The 24,129-nt window shown below is 49.3% G+C and overlaps 10 protein-coding genes across 10 annotated transcripts in view; 4 read left to right on the top strand and 6 right to left on the bottom strand.

Annotated features, from left to right (window-relative positions):
* Positions 1-3: 3 nt before the first annotated feature.
* On the bottom strand, positions 4-646 carry BT62DRAFT_1078158 (uncharacterized protein; the record flags this gene model as incomplete). The annotated part of the gene is made up of 2 exons (XM_043179362.1): positions 340-646; positions 4-267 (listed from the first exon to the last, which is right to left on the bottom strand). Exons 1-2 carry the CDS (start codon positions 475-477, stop codon positions 4-6), a joined length of 402 nt encoding a protein of 133 aa, XP_043037492.1. The 5' UTR covers positions 478-646.
* A 667-nt stretch (positions 647-1,313) lies between these two features.
* Positions 1,314-3,150, top strand: BT62DRAFT_307801 (uncharacterized protein). The gene is made up of 9 exons (XM_043180455.1): positions 1,314-1,558; positions 1,610-1,760; positions 1,814-1,831; positions 1,883-1,948; positions 2,004-2,291; positions 2,346-2,535; positions 2,587-2,733; positions 2,786-2,961; positions 3,028-3,150. The coding sequence occupies exons 1-9, from the start codon at positions 1,458-1,460 to the stop codon at positions 3,103-3,105; spliced, it is 1,215 nt and encodes a 404-aa protein (XP_043037491.1). The 5' UTR covers positions 1,314-1,457; the 3' UTR covers positions 3,106-3,150.
* Positions 3,151-3,692: 542 nt separating this feature from the next.
* BT62DRAFT_1008677 (uncharacterized protein) lies at positions 3,693-3,955 on the top strand (the record flags this gene model as incomplete). Its single annotated transcript, XM_043177470.1, has 2 exons — positions 3,693-3,846; positions 3,912-3,955. The coding sequence occupies 2 exons, from the start codon at positions 3,693-3,695 to the stop codon at positions 3,953-3,955; spliced, it is 198 nt and encodes a 65-aa protein (XP_043037490.1).
* Positions 3,956-4,535: 580 nt separating this feature from the next.
* Positions 4,536-6,272, bottom strand: BT62DRAFT_952921 (thioredoxin-like protein). Its single transcript, XM_043188247.1, has 7 exons — positions 5,948-6,272; positions 5,859-5,897; positions 5,688-5,804; positions 5,612-5,638; positions 5,409-5,558; positions 5,135-5,357; positions 4,536-5,072 (listed from the first exon to the last, which is right to left on the bottom strand). The coding sequence occupies exons 1-7, from the start codon at positions 6,077-6,079 to the stop codon at positions 4,657-4,659; spliced, it is 1,104 nt and encodes a 367-aa protein (XP_043037489.1). The 5' UTR covers positions 6,080-6,272; the 3' UTR covers positions 4,536-4,656.
* A 3,639-nt stretch (positions 6,273-9,911) lies between these two features.
* On the top strand, positions 9,912-11,064 carry BT62DRAFT_307322 (uncharacterized protein). Its single transcript, XM_043180454.1, has 2 exons — positions 9,912-10,653; positions 10,711-11,064. The coding sequence occupies exons 1-2, from the start codon at positions 9,960-9,962 to the stop codon at positions 10,908-10,910; spliced, it is 894 nt and encodes a 297-aa protein (XP_043037488.1). The 5' UTR covers positions 9,912-9,959; the 3' UTR covers positions 10,911-11,064.
* A 709-nt stretch (positions 11,065-11,773) lies between these two features.
* BT62DRAFT_934574 (uncharacterized protein) lies at positions 11,774-14,942 on the top strand. The gene is made up of 11 exons (XM_043186755.1): positions 11,774-11,925; positions 11,976-12,007; positions 12,062-12,102; positions 12,153-12,462; positions 12,512-12,591; positions 12,640-12,982; positions 13,034-13,159; positions 13,212-13,574; positions 13,628-13,837; positions 13,890-14,378; positions 14,439-14,942. Exons 2-11 carry the CDS (start codon positions 11,990-11,992, stop codon positions 14,760-14,762), a joined length of 2,304 nt encoding a protein of 767 aa, XP_043037487.1. The 5' UTR covers positions 11,774-11,925; positions 11,976-11,989; the 3' UTR covers positions 14,763-14,942.
* BT62DRAFT_934573 (P-loop containing nucleoside triphosphate hydrolase protein) lies at positions 14,723-18,387 on the bottom strand. Its single transcript, XM_043186754.1, has 20 exons — positions 18,303-18,387; positions 18,163-18,238; positions 18,062-18,110; positions 17,983-18,004; positions 17,731-17,899; positions 17,630-17,670; positions 17,515-17,570; positions 17,342-17,446; positions 17,156-17,281; positions 17,073-17,086; positions 16,975-17,020; positions 16,845-16,922; positions 16,729-16,776; positions 16,463-16,660; positions 16,047-16,389; positions 15,863-15,988; positions 15,749-15,796; positions 15,659-15,682; positions 15,578-15,601; positions 14,723-15,500 (listed from the first exon to the last, which is right to left on the bottom strand). Exons 1-20 carry the CDS (start codon positions 18,366-18,368, stop codon positions 15,180-15,182), a joined length of 1,980 nt encoding a protein of 659 aa, XP_043037486.1. The 5' UTR covers positions 18,369-18,387; the 3' UTR covers positions 14,723-15,179.
* Positions 18,388-20,089: 1,702 nt separating this feature from the next.
* On the bottom strand, positions 20,090-21,009 carry BT62DRAFT_934571 (uncharacterized protein). Its single transcript, XM_043186753.1, has 2 exons — positions 20,215-21,009; positions 20,090-20,158 (listed from the first exon to the last, which is right to left on the bottom strand). The coding sequence occupies exon 1, from the start codon at positions 20,670-20,672 to the stop codon at positions 20,451-20,453; it is 222 nt and encodes a 73-aa protein (XP_043037485.1). The 5' UTR covers positions 20,673-21,009; the 3' UTR covers positions 20,090-20,158; positions 20,215-20,450.
* A 32-nt stretch (positions 21,010-21,041) lies between these two features.
* On the bottom strand, positions 21,042-21,681 carry BT62DRAFT_934570 (uncharacterized protein). The gene has a single exon (XM_043186752.1). It carries the CDS (start codon positions 21,665-21,667, stop codon positions 21,479-21,481), a length of 189 nt encoding a protein of 62 aa, XP_043037484.1. The 5' UTR covers positions 21,668-21,681; the 3' UTR covers positions 21,042-21,478.
* Positions 21,682-23,768: 2,087 nt separating this feature from the next.
* BT62DRAFT_981884 (uncharacterized protein) overlaps positions 23,769-24,129 on the bottom strand; it is a gene marked incomplete at both ends in the record, with an annotated part of 1,295 nt that continues 934 nt past the window's right edge. The window contains one exon of the mRNA XM_043189641.1: positions 23,769-23,801. Within this exon, the coding sequence (XP_043037483.1) occupies positions 23,769-23,801 (33 nt within the window). The remainder of the gene's footprint in view (positions 23,802-24,129) is intronic.

Genomic DNA, 24,129 nt, shown 5'->3' with positions numbered 1-24,129 from the left:
ATCTCACTCCCTTCCTGTTTCAAACACCTCGACTGCCCTCTCAACCGCCCACAGAGGCTTCCCCGCATCATGGTCCACCTTTGAAGGCCATATTAAATGGATATTCGGATGAAGACACGCAATCCTCTCCATTTCTGGGTAGATGTCGTCATACTCGACACTCGATGTGGCACAAAAACCGCTACTTCTCACGGGGTAAGACGGCTGGAGGATAATTGTAAGGTTCGAAGGTATAGGCACCCTATCAACTCTCAATTCCGTATATGACTATCGATAGAGGGCATATATCTAAACGATGACAGAGTCCATCTATGATCTGTAATGAATGATGTAGCCAACTCGGTGTCTCGACTGACTCTCCTTGGACATTCCCTTCGCCCTACAGGAAAACATGTACACTCGATGTTTCCCTTGATCACAGTCTGTCGTACTCGGTGAAGTTTCTCTGAATCCTCCAGAATCTTCGTCTTTACACATTTTCTTGACCCCATGAGCTGCAATTCAACTGAAAAGAAACCACTTATCTATGGATGTCCCTTTGTACTGGTCTAGATGTGAAAGTCTGTCCAAGTTGAACTTGGTTGGCTTGTCGGCACATCGGACTCGGAACGGCGAATAAAGCGGATCGACTTGTCCGAACAGTCCCACGTTCTTTGCGTGGTTGATCTTCTTTCCTTTTGATCTACATTTTGCTATGTATCATCCACTTCGCCAACAAATCCTAGGTTGGTGTCAACAACATCTTTATACAACAAAATATTGACTTTTGTGTTCCAGGAGGCATTACGATTCTAATTCTAGGCTTAGGGCTCCGCTTAAAGCTTATAGGTCCATATGCATCATACATCAGATGATAAGGAGTCAGGGAGTGCTGATAGATGGTGACCGGTGAGTGATAAACTGCTCTGCGCGGTATCTGTTATTATTATCTTCGGTGCTCAACTCGATATCACCAGCGTCGGGCCCGTGGCCTACTATGAAATGCGAAACTGCATGCGCGCAACCAGCGACATCATGACCAAGACACGCTCCCCCACAAAGCAATGCTCGCGCTCACAGCGTGGTGTTTTATCTATTTTTAAGGTTGGCGATGGTCGAGCCACGACATACAGGCTGTGATGTCTGCGCAGCGGGAGTCTTGGAGAGGGGAAGGGGAGAGGGGAGGGGGAAATAGTTATTTCTGCATGCTTCTGGTTTGTCGCTTAATATCGAACCTTTGGTATTGGATTTCTTATCATTGCAGGGTCAATTTCTGAAGAGGCTCGATGTGGCCACGTTTTGTCCAAATGCCGGCTAGTTGCAAGCGGACAACGAGGCCAAAACGCTATCATCCTCATGTTCGAGCGGAACGCAAACAATGAGGCACTAGCCTCTAATATCCTCCTGTTTTCGAGTCACGTCAGGGTATCTTTCTTTCTACTACATTCTTCAGCAACACATTCGACACTATAGCCTCTATGCTACTGTTTCCATTATCCGATATCAAGGTAGTCGTCTGTGGAATGGCTACAATTGCAGCTTCCGTGGGATATGCTTGCTCTCGGAGGCTTTCAGTTCAGTACGTTATACTTTCGATGCATTAGGCTAATAGCGCTCATAAGGTTCATAGGACGCCAACTACGGATCGCAACGATGTCCCTGACTCGGAGCAAGGTGAAGAGTCAGTGGAAGAAAGCCCAGCGGATGCGAATAGTAATGATTCCGCTCGGCGAATCTCTTTGAAGCGCAAACAAATGCATGACCATGACGAGAACAATAATGTGTGTTTCTCCAATCCGCCTACTGGATTCTCTGCTTATCAGCTTGTCGCTAGGATCTCGAATATCCGCATGTAAGGCAGCCCACGGAAGATAAGGCAGCAGCTCTAAAAGGTCGTCACTAGAACCTGTCATCTATTTACCCCAATAAGCGGAATAGGACCCCGCCTATTTCTGATGAGGATGACGAGGTAAGTATGTTTTCATGACATATTTCCTCGCTTAATCTCCTGATAGCGAGACGAGCGTGTGTCTGTGGACCCTGATGTTTCCCAGCAAGATCGTGCGCCGGTTGCCGAATTTGCTGCTGTCGACACCACGAACAAGGATACGGCCCAGGAAGCAGCCAACAGCCTCGAAGCGCCTCTTTTCACAGAAGAAGCAGCAGCGACTACCAAGGCTAGCTCTGGGCCTACGAAACTTTCTGATAGGGCCTCCCTTGATGCTGTCGAGGATGCCCCGGCCGTCGCCTTGAAGGCTGAGGCTACGAAGCCAGTCATCCCGCGGCCCATGCTCTCGAAGCCCAGGCGCAGCGTACGTTCATCATATTCTTGCTGACATTTACACATAAACTCATTGTCTCTGCAGCCTATCAAGTCCACTGGCGGCGGCTTCGCATCGTACTCTGGCACGGTCTCGCCTTTCAAGACTATCAAAGCAGGTTCTAGTACGACGTCAATATGGTCTCACAAAAATGTCAATTCGACGACAGATCGCGCAACGATTGATCGGCCTTTGGGTCCCCCAACCGAGGCTCCTCGAGAGTCAACCGTACCTCGTATGTTAGCTTCTCTTCCAGATTAATGTCCGAGGTTGACTCTAGGTATAGATCTCACCGGAGAAGAAGATGAAGAAGTAGCGAGCGATATTAAGGGCGTGAGGCTATACATCAAGCGAGGGGAGAGAGATTTTACTTCTGGCATGCTGGGACATGTCAAGCTGCTTTCCAATAAGACATCTCAAAATCAGAGACTGCGTAAGCTCACTTCTCTTCCGCTCTATAGTCTTTTGACTGACGGTGAGCGCAGTCCTGCGCCGCGACCCATTGTGGCAGGTAACGATGAATGTCCGCCTCACCCCCGCCGTCAAGTGCATCTTCGATGAAGAAGACAGTTCCCTTCGTGTCATCCTAGCTGAAACCATTGAACGGGAAGACGTTCCAGTTGAACAGTGGGCTCGCGAGGTCGTTGTTTACGCGCTCAAGGTATGGCTCCCCCCCCCCTCCCCTCCTTGCCGTTATCTGACCCGACTGACACATCGGGGTTAACAGCCAGGAAGGTCCTGCTCGAAACAGGACTTCCGAGAATTTGCCGCATCGCTGCTGGCCAGCACTAGCTTGAAAACATAGACCCTCGATTTAAATATTGTATGCGGGCCGCAGCCTTGTTCATAATGAAGACCGCAATTTTCACGACTCTCGCGTGGGACTGGAGCTTCTCAGGAGCCCTGGTTTAATCCTCCGTGCTTGACGCACATGGTTGACAACGTTTCTTTGACCTTCTTGCGCAGCTCGTTAAATGGGCTGATTCTCAGGCACCTCCTTATCAGCCACAGTTTTTCACCCGAGAGTCGTCTTCGCGCCCCGCCCGCGCTGTCCGTAGAAACCCAAATCGTTCCTACACACTGAAGCAAAAACAGAACTTGATGCTCTCTCTGGGGACTAAAATTATGAACGACGGTCATCACCGAATTGACCTCCTTTTGTTGTGGACCACGTTCCATCGGTCATGTCATCGTACTTTGCCGTGACGATCAATGACGTATTTTCGATTTCAAAAGACTATTTGATTATCACAGCATAAATATAGCCAAACGAATTGGATTTTTATACTTTAATATTTTCATGGGCCCTGGTATAAAAGGTGGGGGTTGGGTTACTCAGAACAGCTCTTGTTCCCTGAGCACGACCTCTTTGCCACACGTCAACCCTTAACTATGAAGTTCAGCGCCATCGTCGCCGTTTTTGCTGTTGCCTTCATTGCTGTTGCTGGGGCTGCCCCCGTTAAGGACACCAATGCCCGTCGTATGGCTGCGGGTCTTACCCCTCTGCCCCCAGTTCGTCGGGGCAGTGACACTAATGTAGCTGCTCGTGAGTAATGTCCCCCTCCCCCCCTCCCCTTCCCCCCAACACTCGCCTGACATTTTCCTTCGCAGGCCAGCGTCCGTCATTCATCCCAAGGGCCTTTCAAGACGCTTGATGAATTCAGTTATATAAACTGGCTTGTGTGCGTGTCAGGTTTCGTGTCCTTTCTAAAAAAAAATCTGCGCCTGACGTTCTCCGTAATCTGATTTAGACGCCCTCATCATCCATAGACGATTCCTGGACTATCATATAGACAGACGGACTACGCTACCATCATCATAGATCTATGACCTTGTTTACGAATTCCCCTCACCGGTCCTACTCCCCCCCTCCCCTCCCCGGACTTAAGTTATCATAAACTTTAGTTATTGTATCCACCTTACACGACAATATTTCTTTGAACTTGCCAGTACTGGCGAGCTCCAGAAACCTTCTTCACACGTCGGCGAGCCGGACCCGTTCGCTTTCTCCAAGACCTAGGGTAGGCCACGGTTTTTTTTCCCCGCCATTGAGTTGTCGGTGCAGAGTTTTAAGATCCCGCTCCCGGATACATGAACGTGTCTCAGCACACCGAAGATAAGACGAACTCTTTATCTCTACCAAGGGTCCTAGGTAGAAAGTTTTGAAACAAACCCTGGCGGAATCCATTACGTGCCTAATCAGAACAGCGAAAAGAAGAAATTATTGATTGTGATCGACGGAGCAGATCAATTTCAATAACTTAGTGTAATTTATACGTAGTCGATGGCTTTATCAGCAATAATAATATTGATCTTAGATTATTATCCTACAAACGTTCCACAAAGAAAAAAAAAATTAGAGCTCGTCGACGGGACGTGGCTCGCCCGGAGTGTCTAGCACGACTTGCTCCGTCTCTGCGTCATCCGCGATTTCTGGCGACTCTGCCTCCTCCTCCTCAGGTTCCTCAGTGACAATCTCTACCACAGTCTGCTCAGGAGCAGACTCCCCCGGCTCAGCAGTCAAACTCTCCCCAACAACCTCAGGCTCGGGCTCTACCCCTTCCTCCGTAGGTTCGGGTTCAGGTTCTGACGCTGTCGGTGTCGCGGGACTATCGATCACAATTTCATCCGCTTCGGTTTCGGCTTCGAACGTGCTTGCATCTTCTCCCGACATATCTTCCTCGACGGTGGGTTCTTCAGGAATACTCCAATCGACCGTGCCATCCACAATGGTGTCGAAATACTTCGAGAGGGGTTCCAGTTTGTTTGGGCCTGGACGATCGTGGGGTCAACAACCAACAGCTGATAACAGGGTGCAAAAAGGATAGACGCACCATCATAACGAATCGCCCTTGTTTCTCCTGGAGGGTAAATGAGCACCAAGGGAATCTTCTCTGCTGACTTGTATCCCAAGGCCCTCGAACCTTTGCCCTTGCGATTCCGGTGGATTACAAAGTCGATGTCGCCCGAGTATTTGTTTGCAAGGACCTTCCAGAGGAGCGGCATATCCTTTTCTTTGGTCACCAGTAATGCCCGAGGTTTTGGAGATGTAGCGGACTACAGCGGACATCAGAGCTAGCTGATAGCGCGATATACGCATTATCGCACCTCCTCAATCCAGGGTTTCAGCTCTTCCACGTGATAAAGTTTCTTGACGAAGCGAGGAACTCTTTGGGAGGCCCAGTAGAAGAAGGCACCAGCCTTGCGTTCACCATCGTTATAGGATATTGGCGGCATTTGGTCGCCTCGGCGAAAGAGCTATATGATCGTTCGTTCATTGTTTGCCTTTGAACGGTGAACACGAGCGTTACCTTGACTGTAGGGAAACCTTGTACTCCCTATATTAATTATCAGTAAGTGTTTCGTCTTTTAATGCTAGGCACATACCTGTTCCGCGCACAACCGCTTATTCTTCTCAGCATCACAATCGACAGCATACGTGGGAAGCAGAGGATGCAGTGCTTTAGCAGCCTTGCTATACTCTGGCGCCATCTTTTGGCAATGCTATAGCTGTCATTCAGCCACGTCGTTCTATATATCATGGAAAGGCCTACTCACCCCACACCAAGGCGCGACGAATGCTATCATGCTCGTTTCCTAGACTACAGTTATCATCTTTGCATTTTAGCATTTCGATGTCTACGCACATTCGCCTTCATTACCTTCTTGAAACCCTTCGCGTCCAACATCTTCACGGTGGTACCTTCCGGAAATATCGCCGCCGTCACCAGCGATGGAATGAGAGCAAGTGTCAATGCAAGTAGCGGTGTTGTTAGCATGTTCGAGGGATGGGGTATAGTCAAAAAGCAAGGCGATTCAATTTTACTTTTGTACGACCAGACTGACGTGGAGGTAGTGATCACGTGCACCGTACCGGAGTCGGTCAAGTCGTGGCGACCTCTCGGTCCGTTGGTGTGCACATGTCATCCCATTGCATCGGGATTCCGTCCTTGGAAACGAAGCGTCTAAATCACACACTGGAGGATGCGATGCTTCCAAAGAGCAGGATAGTGTTACAAAAATGGAAATTGTCACAGCACATGACGTGACAGTTACTTTTTTTGCGTCGCTCGGCGACACCGGTCCGACATGCTACCACCATTCACTCACCTTGAATTTGAGAAGGGCGACTCCTCGAGAAGACACGTCATGTCTTCGTGTCCTAACTTATACCCACGCAAGTGTAAGAAGTATCTTTGGCCCCAAAACTCTATTTTATATGACAATGGCCTGTGTCTCCACTTCAGTTTGCTTTCATCAGTCTTTGGGATCAAGAAATGCTCACTCACGGGCTTGACATGAATAGTAACATAGATGTCCTTTTCCAGAGATACGAAGACTTCGACTATCTAAGCGTATCAGCTGTAGATGCGCATTTCGGCTTTGGTGACGGTTCGAAGGCGACTGTGCACATACCATCATTTCAAGTTGCCTTCAAGTAAGCCAAACTTCTCTCTGTGGTGGTGAGCCAATGATAGCCTTTTGTAACACTGAACAATATTGAATATGTTAACTAGTGCGGAGCTGTGTAACTCCCTGATGTGTCGACGTTTGAAAGATTGCCCAGATGACCGATAGAACCACCGTGACTATGTCTAACAGAAGCCTCAGGAAGAGAGACAGAACTGCAGGCATGCATTGGAAGCCGTCATGTGGCGGTTAACGTTGAAGGCGTATGTATGTATGGCACGTCGCAGTTGTGAACACAGCTGAGTATCTTCTTCTGATCTTGTTATAATCGTTTTAGGATGTTTTGTCATGTCCATGAATACCTGTGATCTTGCATGTAAATCTTTCTCTCATGATGGTGAGTACATCTACTTAGGTCTTCTTGCTTTGGTGATTTGACGTACGTCCGCTAGCATGCTAGCACTTCCATCCTATGTCGAAGTTGCTCATTCCCTGAATTGTGCATCTCTAGTCTCACTGTCAAATATTCGTGTTTAGGCTTCGCTATTTTAAAACACCCAACACCGACAACTTGGAAGTATATCTCAATTTTGGATATTCCAAGCGTGAGCAAGGGCTTGCTTCAACCCGAGCATACAGGCATGTACATCTCTCCATCGACCGTCTACATTTGCTGATCGAGATCGCTAGCGTAAAAATGATCTGGATACCTCAAATACTACCGAATTGACCGGCTTGTCTGAGAGGCCTTCATGGCCAGTCCCATGAAGGGGTATCACGAACGTGATTGCCAGTATCGTCGATTCTGCTGAAGCCGCACGAATCAGCTGCCCCCCCCCCCAGCCTTAGTAGCAAGAACGACAAAGAACACGTTGAACACGATCACGCTACCGTACGCCCAGCCTCATTCGGCTAAGAATGTCGTATACTCATCCTCTCTGCGCTCTGCAGGGACGTTCGATGGTGAAAAGCTAGCCAAATTGGCCACTACCATTGAGCCAGTAAAATCCAGTTCTTTCGGGAAGCTTGTTGTAACTAAGAATGTTTGACAAGATCCACGCCATATCGCATACCTTCAACATGCCTCTTTGTTCATTTCAAAAAACGCCAATTGAGACGCTACCAAACTTAAAACGTTGGCAGCGAAAGCGCCGAAAGCAGCTCTCGCTTTTATAGCAAGCCAGGTTTACAAGTTCATACCTTTTGCCAGATAAGTGCATATGCTAATCTGATCCGCGACCAGCTCCTTTAGTACCGCGATACTGGGACCGGCAGTTATATTGCTAACAGCCGCCTACCTGACAAAAACCTTTTTGGACTTCATGTATTCATGCTTCGAGAGCAGTTCAGGTCATGCCGTATTTCCGCGAATTCTGCCCTAATGTTTGAGCCCATCTGTACTCCTTTTCGTATTATCTCGGATCTCACTACATGGATAGGTCCGGACATGAGTACTGGCCGTGCATCATTGATGCCTCTCGCGTTCTTTAGAGCTGGTCTCCCCCTTTTATGCTGCATCATGAGATAAATTTTTTTTCATGCGGCCTATAAAACTGCCATCGACTCGGACACTGTCGCGGTCTGATCATCTCCGAACGTCGTGGCCCTACCTCATTTGCGGAGTGGCATGGCTTGGCTTGGGGTGTTGCCCAAATTTCCGGCACTAGCACTCTCCCGGTCTGGCCGGATCTCCTGTCTCATCTCTCGTTATCCCAAGGCCTAGGTTCTTCATGTTTCGCCATCCCCGCAGCCGGCGGTGTATCTTCTTGGTTCGCACGCGAACTCGATCTCTCCGTGTGTCCTTCGACCCGGATCGATGCGTTTCTCAGGCTTCGCAATTCATGCATACCACGCCACTGACATACCCCATCTCCCCGTGAGTGCTGCCGTCCTTGGGATACAGCAGGTATCGAGATTCAAAGCGAAGGGCTCTGGATAAATATGGTAGGTACTCTCGTCGTTCGGACCCGGATATAATCCATGATGAGTTCGCGATTATGGCATTGCTCCACTTGCCGTCGTCCTTTCCTATCTTAACCTATTCTTCATATTAATATTTGATTCTGTAATGAAAACAAATATCGTTCTCTTCTGTTGCACGACCGCGCTAAGAAAGCAAATGGCGTTTATGGGGTGGTTCGTAGTCCTTCGTTTAATGGATAGAGCATCAGCATCGTCGATGGAAGCTCGGGAAGGCAGCTGCTGTTCGGAAGGGTTAAGGAGATTTTGATGCGAATATACTATCAATCTAAATCGAGGAATATGACAAGGATAGATGGGCGCTACACCCACCGTCAATAGTACATAGTTACCATATGGTAAACTTGAAACTCGGAGGATGTTTTTTGGACCATGCTTTTGGATCGACCGTAATCGTAAGAGGCACGAGGGGTCCAGATACGAAGAAATTTGACACGCATGTTAGCATAAGAAGGGATGGATGGCTTGGAACAGGACGCGGCTAAAGAAGGTTCCAAGGAAATTTTTGGAGCAGTGTTGCTTGCGAGATATTAGATAGCACACCTGGACGAATTGTTTACCAGCTTGTGTTAAGTCTAGACGGTCGACATAGTGCCTCAGAAACTCTTCGAGCTGGTATACCATATGTATGTCAGATAAGGTGGAATCATTGCTGCAGATGAAAACCCAAATTGCCGAAAAAGAAATGAGCAGGGTACCAAAGCTCTTAAACAAAGAGGCGATTTTATAGGAGATTACGGCAGTCATACAGTTTCACGTAGGAAAAGACACCCGAAATCTTCGAGGATTTGCGGTACAGTGAAGAAATCGAAGCAATACGACGGTAAATCAGAGGCCTTCGAGTATTTGCGAATTGGACAAGCAAAAACGAAGACGGCTTTCGAAGTAGTTTTCCAACCTTCCACAGAATTCGTTCAATAGATAGATATCCTTATGCGGTGGATCTCCAGCCCGTGGCAAAGAGCTGGCTAGCCTCCTACGGAGTATCAGGAGAAGAGGTATAACCCCTATTGACAGAGAACCATTTTCGATCTTAGTCAGCTGTCACGCTCACTTTTTCTAAACTAGCACCAGTTAGTCTCTCTTGGTTCGCTTGCTTCAGTTATTATTAAGGCCAGATCATTGCAGCAGAACTTCCAGAAGCGCGTACTTCTGAACTCGAACCTCAGAGGAATCAATTAATCAAGTTTTGTGAAAAGAGTTCGTTTTCAGTCAGTTTTTCAGCGCCTGTGACACTGACTTGACGACAGCTCAATCTCAGCATGCGGAATGATTTCACGCTTATCTGACGTGTTCTGGAGAATCAGTCTTGGACGCCCACCAACATTCCATCGTGCATTTGTCACATCCCTTCTGCTCAAACGCGGGTGCCCGGATATCTCGACGCTGAACCCGACTCATCTGTCACGGAATGACCTCTGCAACTTCTCGGGTATGGTTGCAGTAAGCCTCCCGGAAGAGGGCGTTTACACACAACGTTTCAAGTACTCACGGGTTGGCAAAGTCAATATTCCCTTCCCTATGTCCTGTAGAGGATTTCTTTACTATTGGACACACCCCGATCTTCCTGCCGGTAGCGGTGGTATTCGCTTTCGCATCACTCCAGAGGGCGAACCGTCCTTATTTAGCTTGGGGAAAGACCTATGCTTGCCTAACGGCTCGCCGTGGTCGATTCCGCTGCACAAGTTAGTGGAGGGAAATGGGGAACTGCTGCGGCTGCTGTTAAAAGACAAGCTAGTTGACCGAAATTTGATCGGGTCGGAATATATACGCGCCCTCCTGAAGCTACGCTTGAAGAAGGATTCGGTACTCCTCCAGTCCTTGGAAGAATCATTTCCTCTATGCCTTCCCCAAGGTTCGGTGCGCTTGCACCTATTGTCCGAACATCATCAGGCTGAAAAGGTGTTGTTCTCTTTCAAGCCCATGCCTGAATTTCGGAGACTTGTCGAACCTGGACAACAAGGTCAGTATTCACGGTTTGATTATAATGATGTTCTATTGATTATTGTTGACGGATAAGTCTACGCTCATGTTCGGCTTGAGGTTACCCGACGCAACACCCCGACCAACCGTCTCCGGGTTCGATTTCGCATCTTGCGTGTCTTTGAACAGGGTATCCTGCTTGATGGCGAATTCCCGCCAATCGAGTGCAGATCTGTGGTCAATGTTTCTGCTTTTAAATTTTGGCTTCAAGATAAACACGTAGCACTTGAAATCTAAAATTTTTGCCGCCAATTGAATGATATTCCACGAGATCGGGTCTCATTCATTATCAATTGTTCAGTGCTGTTTATAATTCCATTTGGCATGGATCGACATAGGCAGCCATGCTAATTCTGATGACTTCCAAGTTTTTGAAACAGGAGCAGCAAGGTTGGGACAAGGACGAACTTTACAAGGGTCTCCTCCGCGCAGATAACCTTATAGTCAAACTCTTCCGCAACGTATGTCAAAAATGCATTAAAGGTTGAGACAGCCCGGTCTTCTATGCATCTCATTATTTGCCGCTTCGTAAAGGTAAGTGCTTATGTCGTGTTGGTTTGTTGCTAGCAATAAATTAGCGATGATGGGTCGCGTGCAGGAGCGCGTTCCGGGCGATACCCACCCGTGCTCCAGAACGGTGTGTGGAAGGGTGAAATTACATGAACCGGCATCAATGATGTCAGCTCCGGTTTCTTGTGGCAGAAACCTAAAGTATGTTCTCAGTGGTCATTAGTTCATAAGGCTAGAGTCACGTTGGAGGGAGACATCATCAGGATGCAATGAGTTGTGTTATAGATACATATCTGTCTGTATCGTCTCTTCGATCTAAGGGCTTCACCAACGTTGCGGTGCTGCAGAAGGGCCCGAAAATGTATCACTTATTATGGCAACTTAGCACTTCCACGCATCGGATTTCGTCTATCACAGCCTTGAATTATTTTATTTCATCAAAATATAGACATGTAAACCCTTTCCTCTGTGAGTAAAAAAAGATATCGACTGTAAACCAGTACTGGCGGCACTGGCCGAGGACGCGCGTTGAGAAGGCCTCTAAGAAAAGCATTGCGTTACGTAATTCACATTTGTATCAAACAAGCGCAAAGGAATGCAGCCGTAGCGACGCGACGCGCACAAAAAATCTTGTCCCTTCTCCTCATTCTGTCTCCGTCGTCAACCCATCACTGCCAGCCTGCCATGGATTCCGATCTTATAAAGCTGGTTAACAAACTCCAGGACACCTTCAGTAACCTTGGTCGGTGCCTTTACATTCTGGAAATCTCCAAAAGTTGAAATGATCCTTAGGAGGAGAACTGGATATGCCGCAGCTCGTCGTAGTGCGTATAACTTCATATTATTCATTCGAATTCTACTAAATCCCATTTCAAAAGGTGGGCAGTCAGTCGGCAGGCAAATCCAGTGTGCTGGAGACGTATGAAGTTCTGAATTTCTTTGCGACATCTCAGCTGATGTTGCCTTTAGAATCGTCGGCCGGGATTTCCTTCCCCGCGGTCAAGGAATTGTAACAAGACGACCACTTGTCCTCCAACTCATACATACGCCGGTGCCTTTCGAGTCGTCTCCCAACAACCTGCCGTACACCGAATGGGCCCAATTCCTTCATGTCGATAAGCGATTCACCGACTTTAATGAAATACGAAAAGAGATAGAGCAGGAAACCTTTCGGGTCGCCGGCCAGAACAAGGGTGTCAGTAAGCTACCCATCTCGCTGAGGATTTACAGTCCGGATGTTCTCGATTTGACACTGGTGGATTTACCTGGATTGACAAAGGTGTGCGACAGGCGTCCTATGTTTCTGTGTCTATCTCAACAGCCTCAAGATCCCAGTCGGCGACCAACCTAGCGACATCGAGCGTCAAATTCGCAACCTCGTCGTAGATTATATTTCTAATCCGAACAGGTATGGATCCGCCAAAGCTACCTAAATCGCCCCATCTTACCCTGGCAGTGTTATTTTGTCGGTATCAGCAGCCAATGTCGATCTGGCTAACTCAGAATCTCTCAAGCTCGCACGGACAGTCGACCCCCAAGGTCGTCGCACGATTGGCATTCTAACGAAACTCGACCTCATGGATGCGGGCACAAACGCGCTCGACATCCTCACTGGTCGCGTGTATTCCCTCAAACTCGGCTTCATCGGTGTTGTTAATCGGAGTCAGCAGGATATTAACGCTGAGAAAAGCATGAAGGACGCATTGGACAGTGAGACGGAGTATTTCTGCAATCATCCCGCCTACCGCAACATTTCCCACAAGAATGGTACTAAATATCTGGCTAAAACACTAAATCAGGTGGGTGGCTCATTATAGGCGTGGGAAGAAACGAGGCTGAAGGCTAGAAAGGTTCTGTTGAACCATATCAGGGAGAAGCTACCTGACATGAAAGCGAGGCTCAACACACTCATGGGGCAGGCTCAGCAGGAACTCAACTCGTTTGGTGACGCCGCTGTCTTTGGGGACAAGAACCAAGTGCGTTGACTGTGCTATCTTCTCATTGCCAGCATTAAATAATTGTGTACAGCAAGGATCATTGATATTACGACTCATGACCCAATTCGCGAGGGACTTCGTCTCATCGATTGACGGCACCAACATTGACATCTCAACCAAGGAATTGTCCGGCGGCGCACGGATATATTACATCTTCCACGACATCTTTGGCCATGCATTGAGCTCCATTGAGCCTACGCAAAACCTAGACGACCAAGACATTCGAACAGCTATCCGCAACTCGACAGGCCCAAGACCGAGTCTCTTCGTTCCGGAAGTTGCGTTTGATCTTCTCGTGAAGCCTCAGATCAAACTGCTAGAAGCGCCCAGTCTTCGGTGTGTGGAGCTGGTATACGAGGAGCTGGTGAAGATATGTCATAATTGTACGAGCGTGGTATGTAACTGATTGCGTTTGGTCAATTCACGGTCTCATTGTAACCCTCGCAGGAGCTGCAACGATTCCCTCGTCTTCATGCGCAGTTGGTAGAGGTGGTGTCAGAGTTGCTGCGGGAGCGTCTGAGCCCCACATCGGAATATACACAAAGCCTTATTGCTATTCAGGCGGCCTACATCAACACGAACCATCCGGCATTCGTTTCTGGAACGATAAACGCACAACCCATGCAGTACCAGAGTAGGCCATCAATTCCTCCACGGGCAAGTTTTGCCTACAATAATGCAATGTCCGTTCTGATTTAGTACTGTTTAGCCTGCGTCTACCGAGCCTATAAACGGCATCGCTTCTTCGGCAGACGATGAAGACGAGACCTCATCGGAAGATACCACCAGCACCACGAGTGGAGCTCATGGTGTTCGCTCCGTGTCAAACACCATCCATGACCGCTCACGAGCTACACCAACGTTACCCACCGCTACCACTAACTCTTCCACGCCTCCTCTCACCAAAAAGACTCCGTCTGTTTTGCGCAACCAGCCCCATCGGCCGCATTCTGTCTCTGGCTCATCATCCTCAGCCAGGGAAACGTTCCTCAATTACTTCTTTGGTCCAAACGGACCTGGCCCCGTGTCTGGAGCGGGGCCACAGGAGCGGTCAAGCAGTAATGCTATTGTCCCTGTTGGGCGAGACACATCGGGTGCAGATCCTGCCGTCTCATCTGGTTTGATGGCTGGTCGACGTCCTTTAGATGGGAACAGTGCCGCATATGACATGAAGAGTCTCGGCAAACATATAGAAGCTGTGAGGGGAACTAACGCTTTGTCTTTTTTTTCCGGTTGTTGACGCCTTTACATTTTCTAGATCTCTCCGGAAGCAAGCCATCCCAATGTACGAGAAGAGATGGAGACCTCACTTATCCGGTCCCTCATCACCTCGTACTTTGAGATTGTCAGACAGAGCGTCCTGGATTTGGTGCCCAAGGCGATTATGCATTTCCTTGTGAATCATACTTCGCAGCAGGTCCAGAACCGGCTGGTTGCGTCGCTGTACAAGCCGGAGCTGTTTGCGGATATGCTTAATGAGGACGAGAGTCTAGTTGCCGAGCGGACGAGGGTGAAGGCGCTTTTGGATGCGTACAAGGGGGCATTTAAGACGCTCTCGGATGTTAACATGAAATCGATATGAATCTCTCTACATGACTTGTTCTTATTAATGTTACGTCGTGTTTTGTTCTTCCATTCGTACACGCACTATATATATATATACAGCCATGAACCAAAATAATACATACCTCAGATATCACAGCTCATGACACCTCATTCGCTCATTCTGTGCGGTAATGTGACAGTCCAATAGACGCTTTTAAGACGCCTCTTGAATGAATTCTAATTGCCGGCCAAAAACATGAGGACAGGGTAACGGAAGAGGGACCACTAAGATGTATACGAAATGGAATGAGAATCGGAGCATTGAGCAGTGAGTGACATGAGCTGGAGCAGGGGCAGGGGCAGGGAGACCTTTCGGGCTGGGACAAAGACAGGAGAGTGACGATCAGACGGAGGCTGTAAATAAAAGCAAAAGATGAGAGAGATCGGCGCATCATCACGACGATGTCGTCGATTCTGCGGTGGCGTCATCAGTAGTCTCAGCGGTCGACTGACCCTTCACCGCGACCCATTTTTCCTTCTTCTTCCCGTTCTCCGTAGTGGATGATGCATCCTCCTCCTCAGACGTCACACTTTCCTCAGTGTCCGCGTCGACACCTGTGGTGTTCTCAGACTCGGACGAGGAGGAGGAGTCACTGGTGGACTCGGCGGTAGTGGGCGCCGTGGACTCAGTGCTTGCAGTGGGTTCACTCTTCACAGCTGCCTCTGCGCGTAGGGCTTTCTTAGCCTTCGCTCGGGCTTCTTTCCTTTCGAGTTTCTGATAGGCGACTGCCGTGAGCTAATGTAACGGAAAGGGGGGGGGGGGGGGGGGGGGGGGGGGGAAAGAAAACATACCTCCTTAGTTTCCTTCTCCTCTTTCTGAATTAGCAAATATTTATGAGCATCAAACCAAGAGCAAAATAAATATACACCGACCTCCTTGGCCTCCTTTTCCTCCTTCTAAATCACGCAAAAAATGTATGTCTCAGCAATGGGCAGGGCGTAAATAACGGAAAAAACGCCTACCTCTTTCTGTGCTTTTTCCTCAGCCTCCTTCTTCTCCTTGGCCTCACGCTATAATAAAATATTGACGTCAAAAATCCAAATTCAAAGGCGCGATCCAAGGGAAATGAAAAAAACCTCGGCTTTCTCCTTCTTTAGCTTTTCACGCGTCTCACGTTCCTGAATGACCCATTCCGCGACTTCTTCGACACACTCACGAGGACGCGTCTTGTTCTTCAAGAGGTAACCTTGTAGGGCTGCGACCTTCGAGAACGTTAAAAAAAACACTTATCCCAATACACAGAAAACACAAAAAACTCACGCTCATCTCATCCTCCGGGATGGACTCAGCAAACCGTTTAGCCAGCTCTGAAATCTCTTCCTCGCTTAACAGAGGGATCTGATGCGTCGACTTGCGCTTCGAACCCGGAAGGTTCTTCTGCGAAGAGTCGGACGACGACGACGCGGCGGCGGCGGCGACTGCGGCTGCAACGAGGGGAGTAGAGGAGTTGACAGATGAAGGCTTGAAAGGGAAGAAACACTTGAAAATACCCTCCGCCTGCCATTTGGTGGCGTGCGTGAAGTTGACCCACACGTCCATCCGGCCTGGACGGCTCAGGGCAGGGTCGAGGCGCTCGATGTGGTTGGTCGTTGCAAACAATAGACTGTTTAGGGTAAAGAAAGGGAGCCGTATAAGCAGGACAAGTCGGATCTAGGAACGTCAAAGTACTAGCTCACCGACCCTCGGCGGCGGCGACGCCGTCGAGACTGTTCAAGAGCCCACTGAGACTGAGAGTCGACCCATCGTTGTTGGTGGTGTTGCTGTCGGAGGTACCGGCGGTGGTGGTCGTTGTTGTGGGCGCTCCGGTGGAATTTGAGTCTCGGCTTACAGAGCGGGTGAACGCCGCGTCGAGATCTTCCAAGAGGAGTATGCATCTATGTCAGCCGGGATTGATGTCAGATGAGAGGTGGGAATGGGGGTATGTTTTCGGAGACCGACAGACCTTGATGGCACGTGTCCCATCAGTGTCGTTAGAGTGTTGTCACTCATACTGTAGAAGCGTGGGTTAGGAATGATACATGGCACGGCAAATAGTAAGGGGCGGGGGGCGGCACGTACCCCTTTGATGACAATGAAACAACGTAGATATCTAGCCCTAGTTCTCCAGCGAGAGAGTGGATAAGGGAGGTTTTGCCACTGCGGTATGGATTCATTAATTAATGGGACATGGCATATGAAAGCAACGCACCTTCCCGGTACACCATGCAGAAGGTACCCACGTCGGAAAGGAATTCCTATTCTTGGTTTAGCATCGAGTTCTTTCTCCCATCATCAAAATGATATTACCTCTTTCGGCGTACCTGGGAAAGTTAATAAAAAAAAAAAACATTCAAACGCGTTCAATTCATTGGGGGTAAATGAGCACGCACCATTCTTCCGAACACAGAAAGTCTTTGCAATCAGCGAGAAGCATATCTTTGACACCAGGTTGGAGAACAATGGAACTCATTGGTCGCTTTTGTCGAGCGCCGTTCCAACGCCAGCAAGGATAGGATCTTGTATTAGGGTAAGACATCCGACACGTCACCTCGGAGAGGGAGGAAACGTAGACTTACGTGTCGGCGAGGAATATATGGACACGGTGTTCGGCGTCCTTTTCGTACTCTCGCTTTGCCTCGAGGACGAGCTTCTTGAGAATGTCGTTATTTCGTGCTACGACACTGTTGGAGGAAGTATTTGAGTTTGATGGAACGACGAGATCGGAGAGACGGGACCAGGTAATATTTACCTGATCTTGAGGGATGATCCGTGGCCGTAATCGGGGTAGCGCTTCGTTCTGGTTATCTGAGTGAAAGGGCCAGAAGATTAGCCCCTGCCTAAACACATAGATGGTCGAGACGTACTCTCAGCCAGTGACCGCGATAATATATGGTATGCGTCGTGTCTAGGGTCGAGTACGTGGCGACGTGAGTCATGAAAAGGAAGGGTCGGAAAGCATACGTACCAATGCTTGGCATAAAGGCCACCTTGCGTTTCCGTCGACCATGAACGAGCGCGTCGTCCTCGTCGTCCTCATCCTCATCAAGGTCGCCAGTGGTGGACTGCGTGAGGCCATTACGGCCCGTGGAACGTGTCGTGATTTCGAACTCTCGGCTCCGGCCCCAAGCGGGTTGCTGTAAAAGACAAAAAAAAAAGAGTAAGCGCTTTACCCCAACCCCAGCGCTCCCCCCCCTCTTCCCTTCCGACGAAAGCGTACCTTGGATAACCAGTGCATCAGCCTAGGAACGACCATGGTAAGAATAGATTCGGGAGTAGTGCTGTAGAAGTTGGCATACCAATCATACGGGTAATCTTCCTGGCTAAAGTGCGCGGTGAGGAAGAAGGCTGCAAGAGGATTCCAGTAAGTATGCAGGGTCCAGAGGGGAGACCAACATACAATCTACAAAACCATTCCATGCCGACACCGATGCTCTCCGTGCTGTCTCGACGGTTCCCCCTATGACGACGAGTTTCTATTGTTCGGTAGCGCGGTCAACGACGACGGGCCCTGGTAGGTATCAGAGACAAGAAACCCACAAGCGTGTCCTGAATAGCCCCGGTGTTCATGCCCAAAGGCGAAAGAATGCTCTTTATAGTGTCCATTGATAGAGGGAAAAAAAGGGAGGGAGGGAGAGGAGGCAAGTGAAAGTGGGACGCGTCGGTCTTATATGGGCTGAGCTGGAGTGCCTCATGTTCGAAAACAGGGTCCATTCACTGCCTTTCTGGGTAAGATTCTGATCTAATCCCCGACTGCGCCCTTTTTCGCCTTTTTATTCCCCTTTTCTTTTACGTCTAGTGGCACGCAGACTGGAGGGGCAGGCTCGAGAGTTTGTTACTACTTAGTAGTAGAGGCACCGAACAAGGTTGTTTTTTTTTTTTTTTCGCTCCCGGGAGGTACAGCCCCGCGGCGGCAATTTGGGCGGCTGCGAATGGCAGGTAACAATGACTCATGCCAATGCAGTGACTTTTTTTAAATTTTTGAATGATACTTACTTACACTCCTGCCGCAGTACAGTGATATGAAAACAACACGACATGGTCTGCGTAAATTGTGGGCCGATCCAATTATGTATCCTTTTTACACGTGTATGATATACTTGCAGGCTCACCGGGTCAGCCAATTTTCAATCCCCAGGCCTTCAGATGTATGTGAAAATAAATCTTTCTTCGTCAAATGTCCAGCTGAATTTTCTGTATGTCGCGGGCCCCAGCGCAACATATTGCGCGATTGCCGGGTAGACAATTAACCCAATGCTCTTGTGTTCCAATCACGCCGCAAGATTGATTCTGACTTCTTTCCTCTACATCCGATTCTTCGGTTTCGGGACTAGTAGGGACCTCTTGTGGCGGCATTTTTACTCCTTTCCGGTTACAGCATGTACTTGCTTACCATCACTTACACGCGCCGGATATGAACGTTTGCAAAGTGGAAGGTGAGGCGAGGCGAAGTGTTACCTTCCTGTAGTCCTCATATAACTTAACCACGAATGGCATGGTGACATGAATCGTAGATCAACGTGCGGTCCCTGTGATTCAGAATCAAGGGTACGCAGGATTGTCCCGGAGCTACGGTGGCGCTAAGCGAACCTCCCCTCATATCGGAGGCACCTATCATGCCCTGGAGCAAGTATAGCCCTTGCTTGCATGGATCGATTGGCAATGGCGGGACCGAAATGACACCCTCACACTCATCTCAACGGACCCGGCAAAACTCATTTGGAAAACAAAAGACTCATCCGCATATCATTACTAGGGGTCTATTTCCAGCGAACCGTGAACATGTGCCAGGGAATTCCCAAAAGTCCTTCAAGACATGCCCCGAGCGAATCGGGTTGCTCTTGAGCCACACAAGCTCCTACCACCGTTTCCGAAGCCCCATTCACGTTGCAACCGATACCGAGAAACCTCAACGAAGAACAACCGACCCAGGATGGCTGATCCCAAGAGAAATCCCCAGTTACGTGTTACCACAGAGAGAGGCCGTCAGTGGCGTGGGGGGGGGAGTATGAGCATATGAGCATATGGATAAAGCCAGGAGATTGAAATTCATCGGACATAGGGAAAGCAAGGGAGCGACGGGCCGTTATCAGCACCAACATGTCGGCGGCGGGTCGTGACATCCGAGAAACCCGTCCTGGATAATGAAGGATCCGCCCCTCCCCCCCCACCTCTTCTTCCTCTTACGCAATCGCCGGAGTCGTGCCATGAAATGTCATCGAATCCCATATATGAATACGGCACCATTCATACCAGCTGCTCATCTCGATGACGACACGGGGTGGGTGGGGATCAGTCATCAATCTTTTTTACGAGCATGCAGTTAACTCACCAGGGGGGGGAAGGGGAGAGCCACCACAAACAAATCGGAAACACCACCGCTGGACCTCCAACAACTAGCAACACGATCATCGATGACTACTAGAGCTCTGGTTCCATCGATCCTACCAACCAAGCCAAACAGAGTAGGTCAGCGCCAAAAAACCGTTAATCAATCTCCCTTCGGGAGAGATATAGTGGCGGGTTGTTGTGGGAAGGGAGGGGAGACCACGAAATGATAGACCAGATTTGGTGGGAGGTAAAAAAAGAAAAAGAAAAAAAAAATGAAGGAGCAAGGTGTGGTGCAGTGGATTTTATACTAGTTGCGGGTGTATCCGAGCTTGATCGATTATCGATCTCTCCCTAATCCTAATCCGGCACAAAGGCGGGGTCGGGAATGGGTATTTCCGTTAGGCCAGAAACCGATGTCCGCCCAAGGGGCGGGATTAACATTCTCCTTCCTGAAACTGGAGTGGAGCTAAGGTTAGAAGCTCGCGTACCGGTGCTGTATAACTCTGGGATTTTCCGTGTTTTTCCCACCTTGCCCTGCCAGCGCCCGAATCCGAGAGTATGCTGTTGAACCTCCGTCATTTGATGGTAAACTTGTAATATACTGCTGCGAGAATGTAGAGGCCTGTGCGGTCCGAGTTATTACATGGATACCTTGTCGACGCTATGACTCAAGACTCGGTAAATACCATGCGTTCCCGGAGTCTAAACGTTCCCGGTTCCTCCGAATATTCTCCTTGAATGACAAGCATAAGTACATCGGTGGAACTGCTGCAGCGCCACCAATGGGGATTTTACGTGTATCCGTCCGTGGGGAGAGAGAATCCCTTCAAGTGTCATGTCGACGAATGTTCGGCGCCACAAGAACTCGAAGGTAGGGAAGAGGGAAGGCACGCTCTTCTTCTTCCTTATGTTTAGCCCCCACGAAGACGCGTGGGAGGGGAAGGGGGGGGGGAACGCTTCTTGGGGGGGATGATTTGCGATCATCGCAAGAAACACCGTTGGGATGCAGAAGTAATCGCGCGCGTGCGGGTATAATGAAGAAGAGTCGGTAATGAACGTCGGGCAGCACGACTGCTCAGGCTACATCTCAGTACCTAGATCGCCGCTATTCTATTTAATGTTTCCTTTCCCCCCCTCGCCCTCGGTGGCTGGGAACAATGTCGGACAGATGTGGCAGTACTCGATATAATGAAGGGTAACCCCATGACTCGGGGGAGAGAGATCGAAACGGCGATCCTGCAGTAGACAGAAATGTGCTGGACATATATACATAAGAGATGAAACTTTAAAAAAAGATGTCCGTCATGAACATTTGGGAGATCGGTTCTAAATGAGTGCTTTTCTCCAGATCGCAGTTATAAATTTTCTAACGCACGTTCCCCGTGTTAAGCGACGTGATCGAGACTCGGTTCCTTCCCCTTTCCCAGCTGACGAGCAAAAGTCTCGGCCACTAGGTAATAGCCCAAGCTTAATATCATCTCGCCCCCAAAATGAGCTGCTAAGATAAACGGAAACAAGCGGCCTTCACGTGTAAGGTCACAGGTGGCGAGATCGAAATTAGAGCGAACTGCCATGGGGGGGGGGGGGGCGCGAAATGAAACCGGCTATCACTAGCTGCAAAAGACGGAGTTTGAGATGGACGCAACTCGAACTTGGAAGTTCGACTGGACGAGGATGTAGCGAGGAAACTAGAGCAAAGATGGCCGGCCACTGAGGAGGAGACTCGAACTTTAACCACCACGAGCCGGGAGGAATTGTAGCACCAGGTAAAATCGTTAGATGAAAGGGATCAAGTTGATCGTACGTCACACTAATGCCAGCGACAGGATAGGACTTGGGGCCCCTTTATGTCTGGTGCTAGAGACCTCTGGGCAAACAAAAAAAAAATATGTCGGAAGACGTGAGGGGCCTATAGTAAAGAAAACTGATTGGTCTAGGAGTGGAATTGGGGCATCGAAAAAGCTCGGGAGATGATCCCTGAAAAGCGTAGTCAACAGGCGAAAACTCAGGCTGATCGCAAACTCGTGTCCCTTTCATGTGTCTGAAGCAGGGTAAAGGTTGCGGGGAGTGGGGGAGAGAAGGGAAAGATACGTCATGGGCCATGACAAGGGAGTAGTAGCATGGACTCATCACAGGGCTGAGGGATTTGAGCCGAGCCAACGGTCCGGAGATGAGAGCAGGTAATGAACCACCTTCATTCGGCTGAGGTTAGGGTAGGCGTCGTGTTCGCTCCCACCATAGCATAGCTTAGACACTGGGTATTAATAGGCTGTGAATGAATTTTTTGCCAGGAAACAACGAAAGTGTTGTCGGTCAGGAGGCGATGCTCGACTGCGTTGAGGTCATGTTCTGAGGCGACGCCACAGAATGGAATGAGGAGGGAGGATGCACGCGAACGGGACTGGAGCTCGCGGATGATTGTTGGCTGGGGATATACGTACTAGTTTTGAACTCTTCAATGGCGCGTTGCATAATTCCTCGACGTTTGAAGGGGAAGGCGACAAGAAGGGAAAGTGAGAAAGTGATAGTTCGCAGTAGATTTAGTTTAGTTTAGATGGGTGCGCGCGCGCGAAGATCGTCACGAAGCTGGATCGTTCCGTAGGGTGCAGGGTGCAGGGTAGACTTTGTTAACCGTGCGGAGCTGAGGAAGAATCCCCTCCCTCCCCTCCCCCCGCCTCCCCCTCTTCTCTTCAAGGGTTTTGATGACGCTGAAAAAAGAGATGGTTGTCCGAGCTTTGAGAATGAATACTGGTTGGGTGGGGAGCCTGACAATAAGAAGGAGATCGAGACGGCAACTTTAGGACCTGAGTAGGGTGAGGAGCATGCGGGCGTAGCTATAAGCGATATTTAAATATTCGGTGACGAGCGATCGTAGCGGGTATAATCGCAAAGAAAAAAAAGCAAACATATATGTTTGAGAATGAGGTCAAGAAGGAGCGCTGAGAAGTACTCGAGCCATGGAGCGGAGTGGCTGGGACTGGGATAGGGAACATATAATGTGCGTGGACACCGGTCATTGAAGGAGGAAATGCCGTATCGATGTGATGATGCATGGCTCTGCTCATTTCCCCCTGGTTCGTAGAGGGAAAGGAAAGGAACCCGTAGCGAGCAAAGAGATCGATGCGAATATAGCCTCTCGCCCTAGCAAGACGCAGTCGTGGTAGTGGAGCAGAAGAAGTACGATTCTGGATCCTGGATTTGGAAAGCGCACATGCGAGGGTGAGAAATACGAGCGAGCACGCGACGGCCGACGGGGATTTTTGCGCGCCAATCGCAAAAAAAAACACGCGTGTGGCCCCCTGAATGTAAAGGTAAATCAGAGAGAGAGGGAGATCAAACAGCAGCTGATTGTGATGAGGGTAGGGTTATCGACACGGGGGCATTCTGGGATCTTGGAGGAAGGAAGGAAGGAAGGAAGGAGAGGAGGAAATGCCGGATCGGTGTGATGCATGCTACTCGTTTCCCCCTGGTCCGATAGAGGGAAAGAAAGCCGTAGCGAGCAGAGAGATCGATGCGCAAGAGGTGGTGGTGGTAAGTGGAGAAGCATGATTCTGGATCCTGGAAAGTAGGGTGAGAAATACGACGCGCGCGACCGTAACCGGCATTCTTGTTGATGTGTGCGCGGAAAAAAGAAAAAAAAAGCATTCATTGGAAGTAGAAGTTTGAGAAACGAGATCAAAAAGCCGGGTGATTGTGTACCGACGTGGACTGAGATCGGTGTGAGGATATCATCATCATCAGCAACAAGTTTGGGACCCGAATACCCTGTGGCACGAAAGGAAAGGAAAGGAAAGGAAAAGCGCAGTAGGGGATGATGATTCGGGACCCTGGTCTGGAAGTAGGTAGATCTACGAGTGAGTGGAAACCCATATGACGGGGGACGACGCGAGCATGTGGGGCTCTTTTAGTGGACGACGGACGGGATGCGCGCCAATCGCGAAAAAAAAAAAAAAAAAACAGCAAACACGGGTGTGGCCTAATACGTTGGAGTGCGGAGGATCTGTCAATGGTTCACGTTAAATGATGCAGACCCCTC

This window comes from Guyanagaster necrorhizus (genome assembly GCF_019112545.1).
Source record: "Guyanagaster necrorhizus MCA 3950 unplaced genomic scaffold BT62scaffold_20, whole genome shotgun sequence".
Classification (NCBI taxonomy): Eukaryota; Fungi; Basidiomycota; class Agaricomycetes; order Agaricales; family Physalacriaceae; genus Guyanagaster; species Guyanagaster necrorhizus.
The sequence above is the reverse complement of the archived record's forward strand: the minus strand, read 5'-3'. Positions and strand labels throughout refer to the sequence as shown.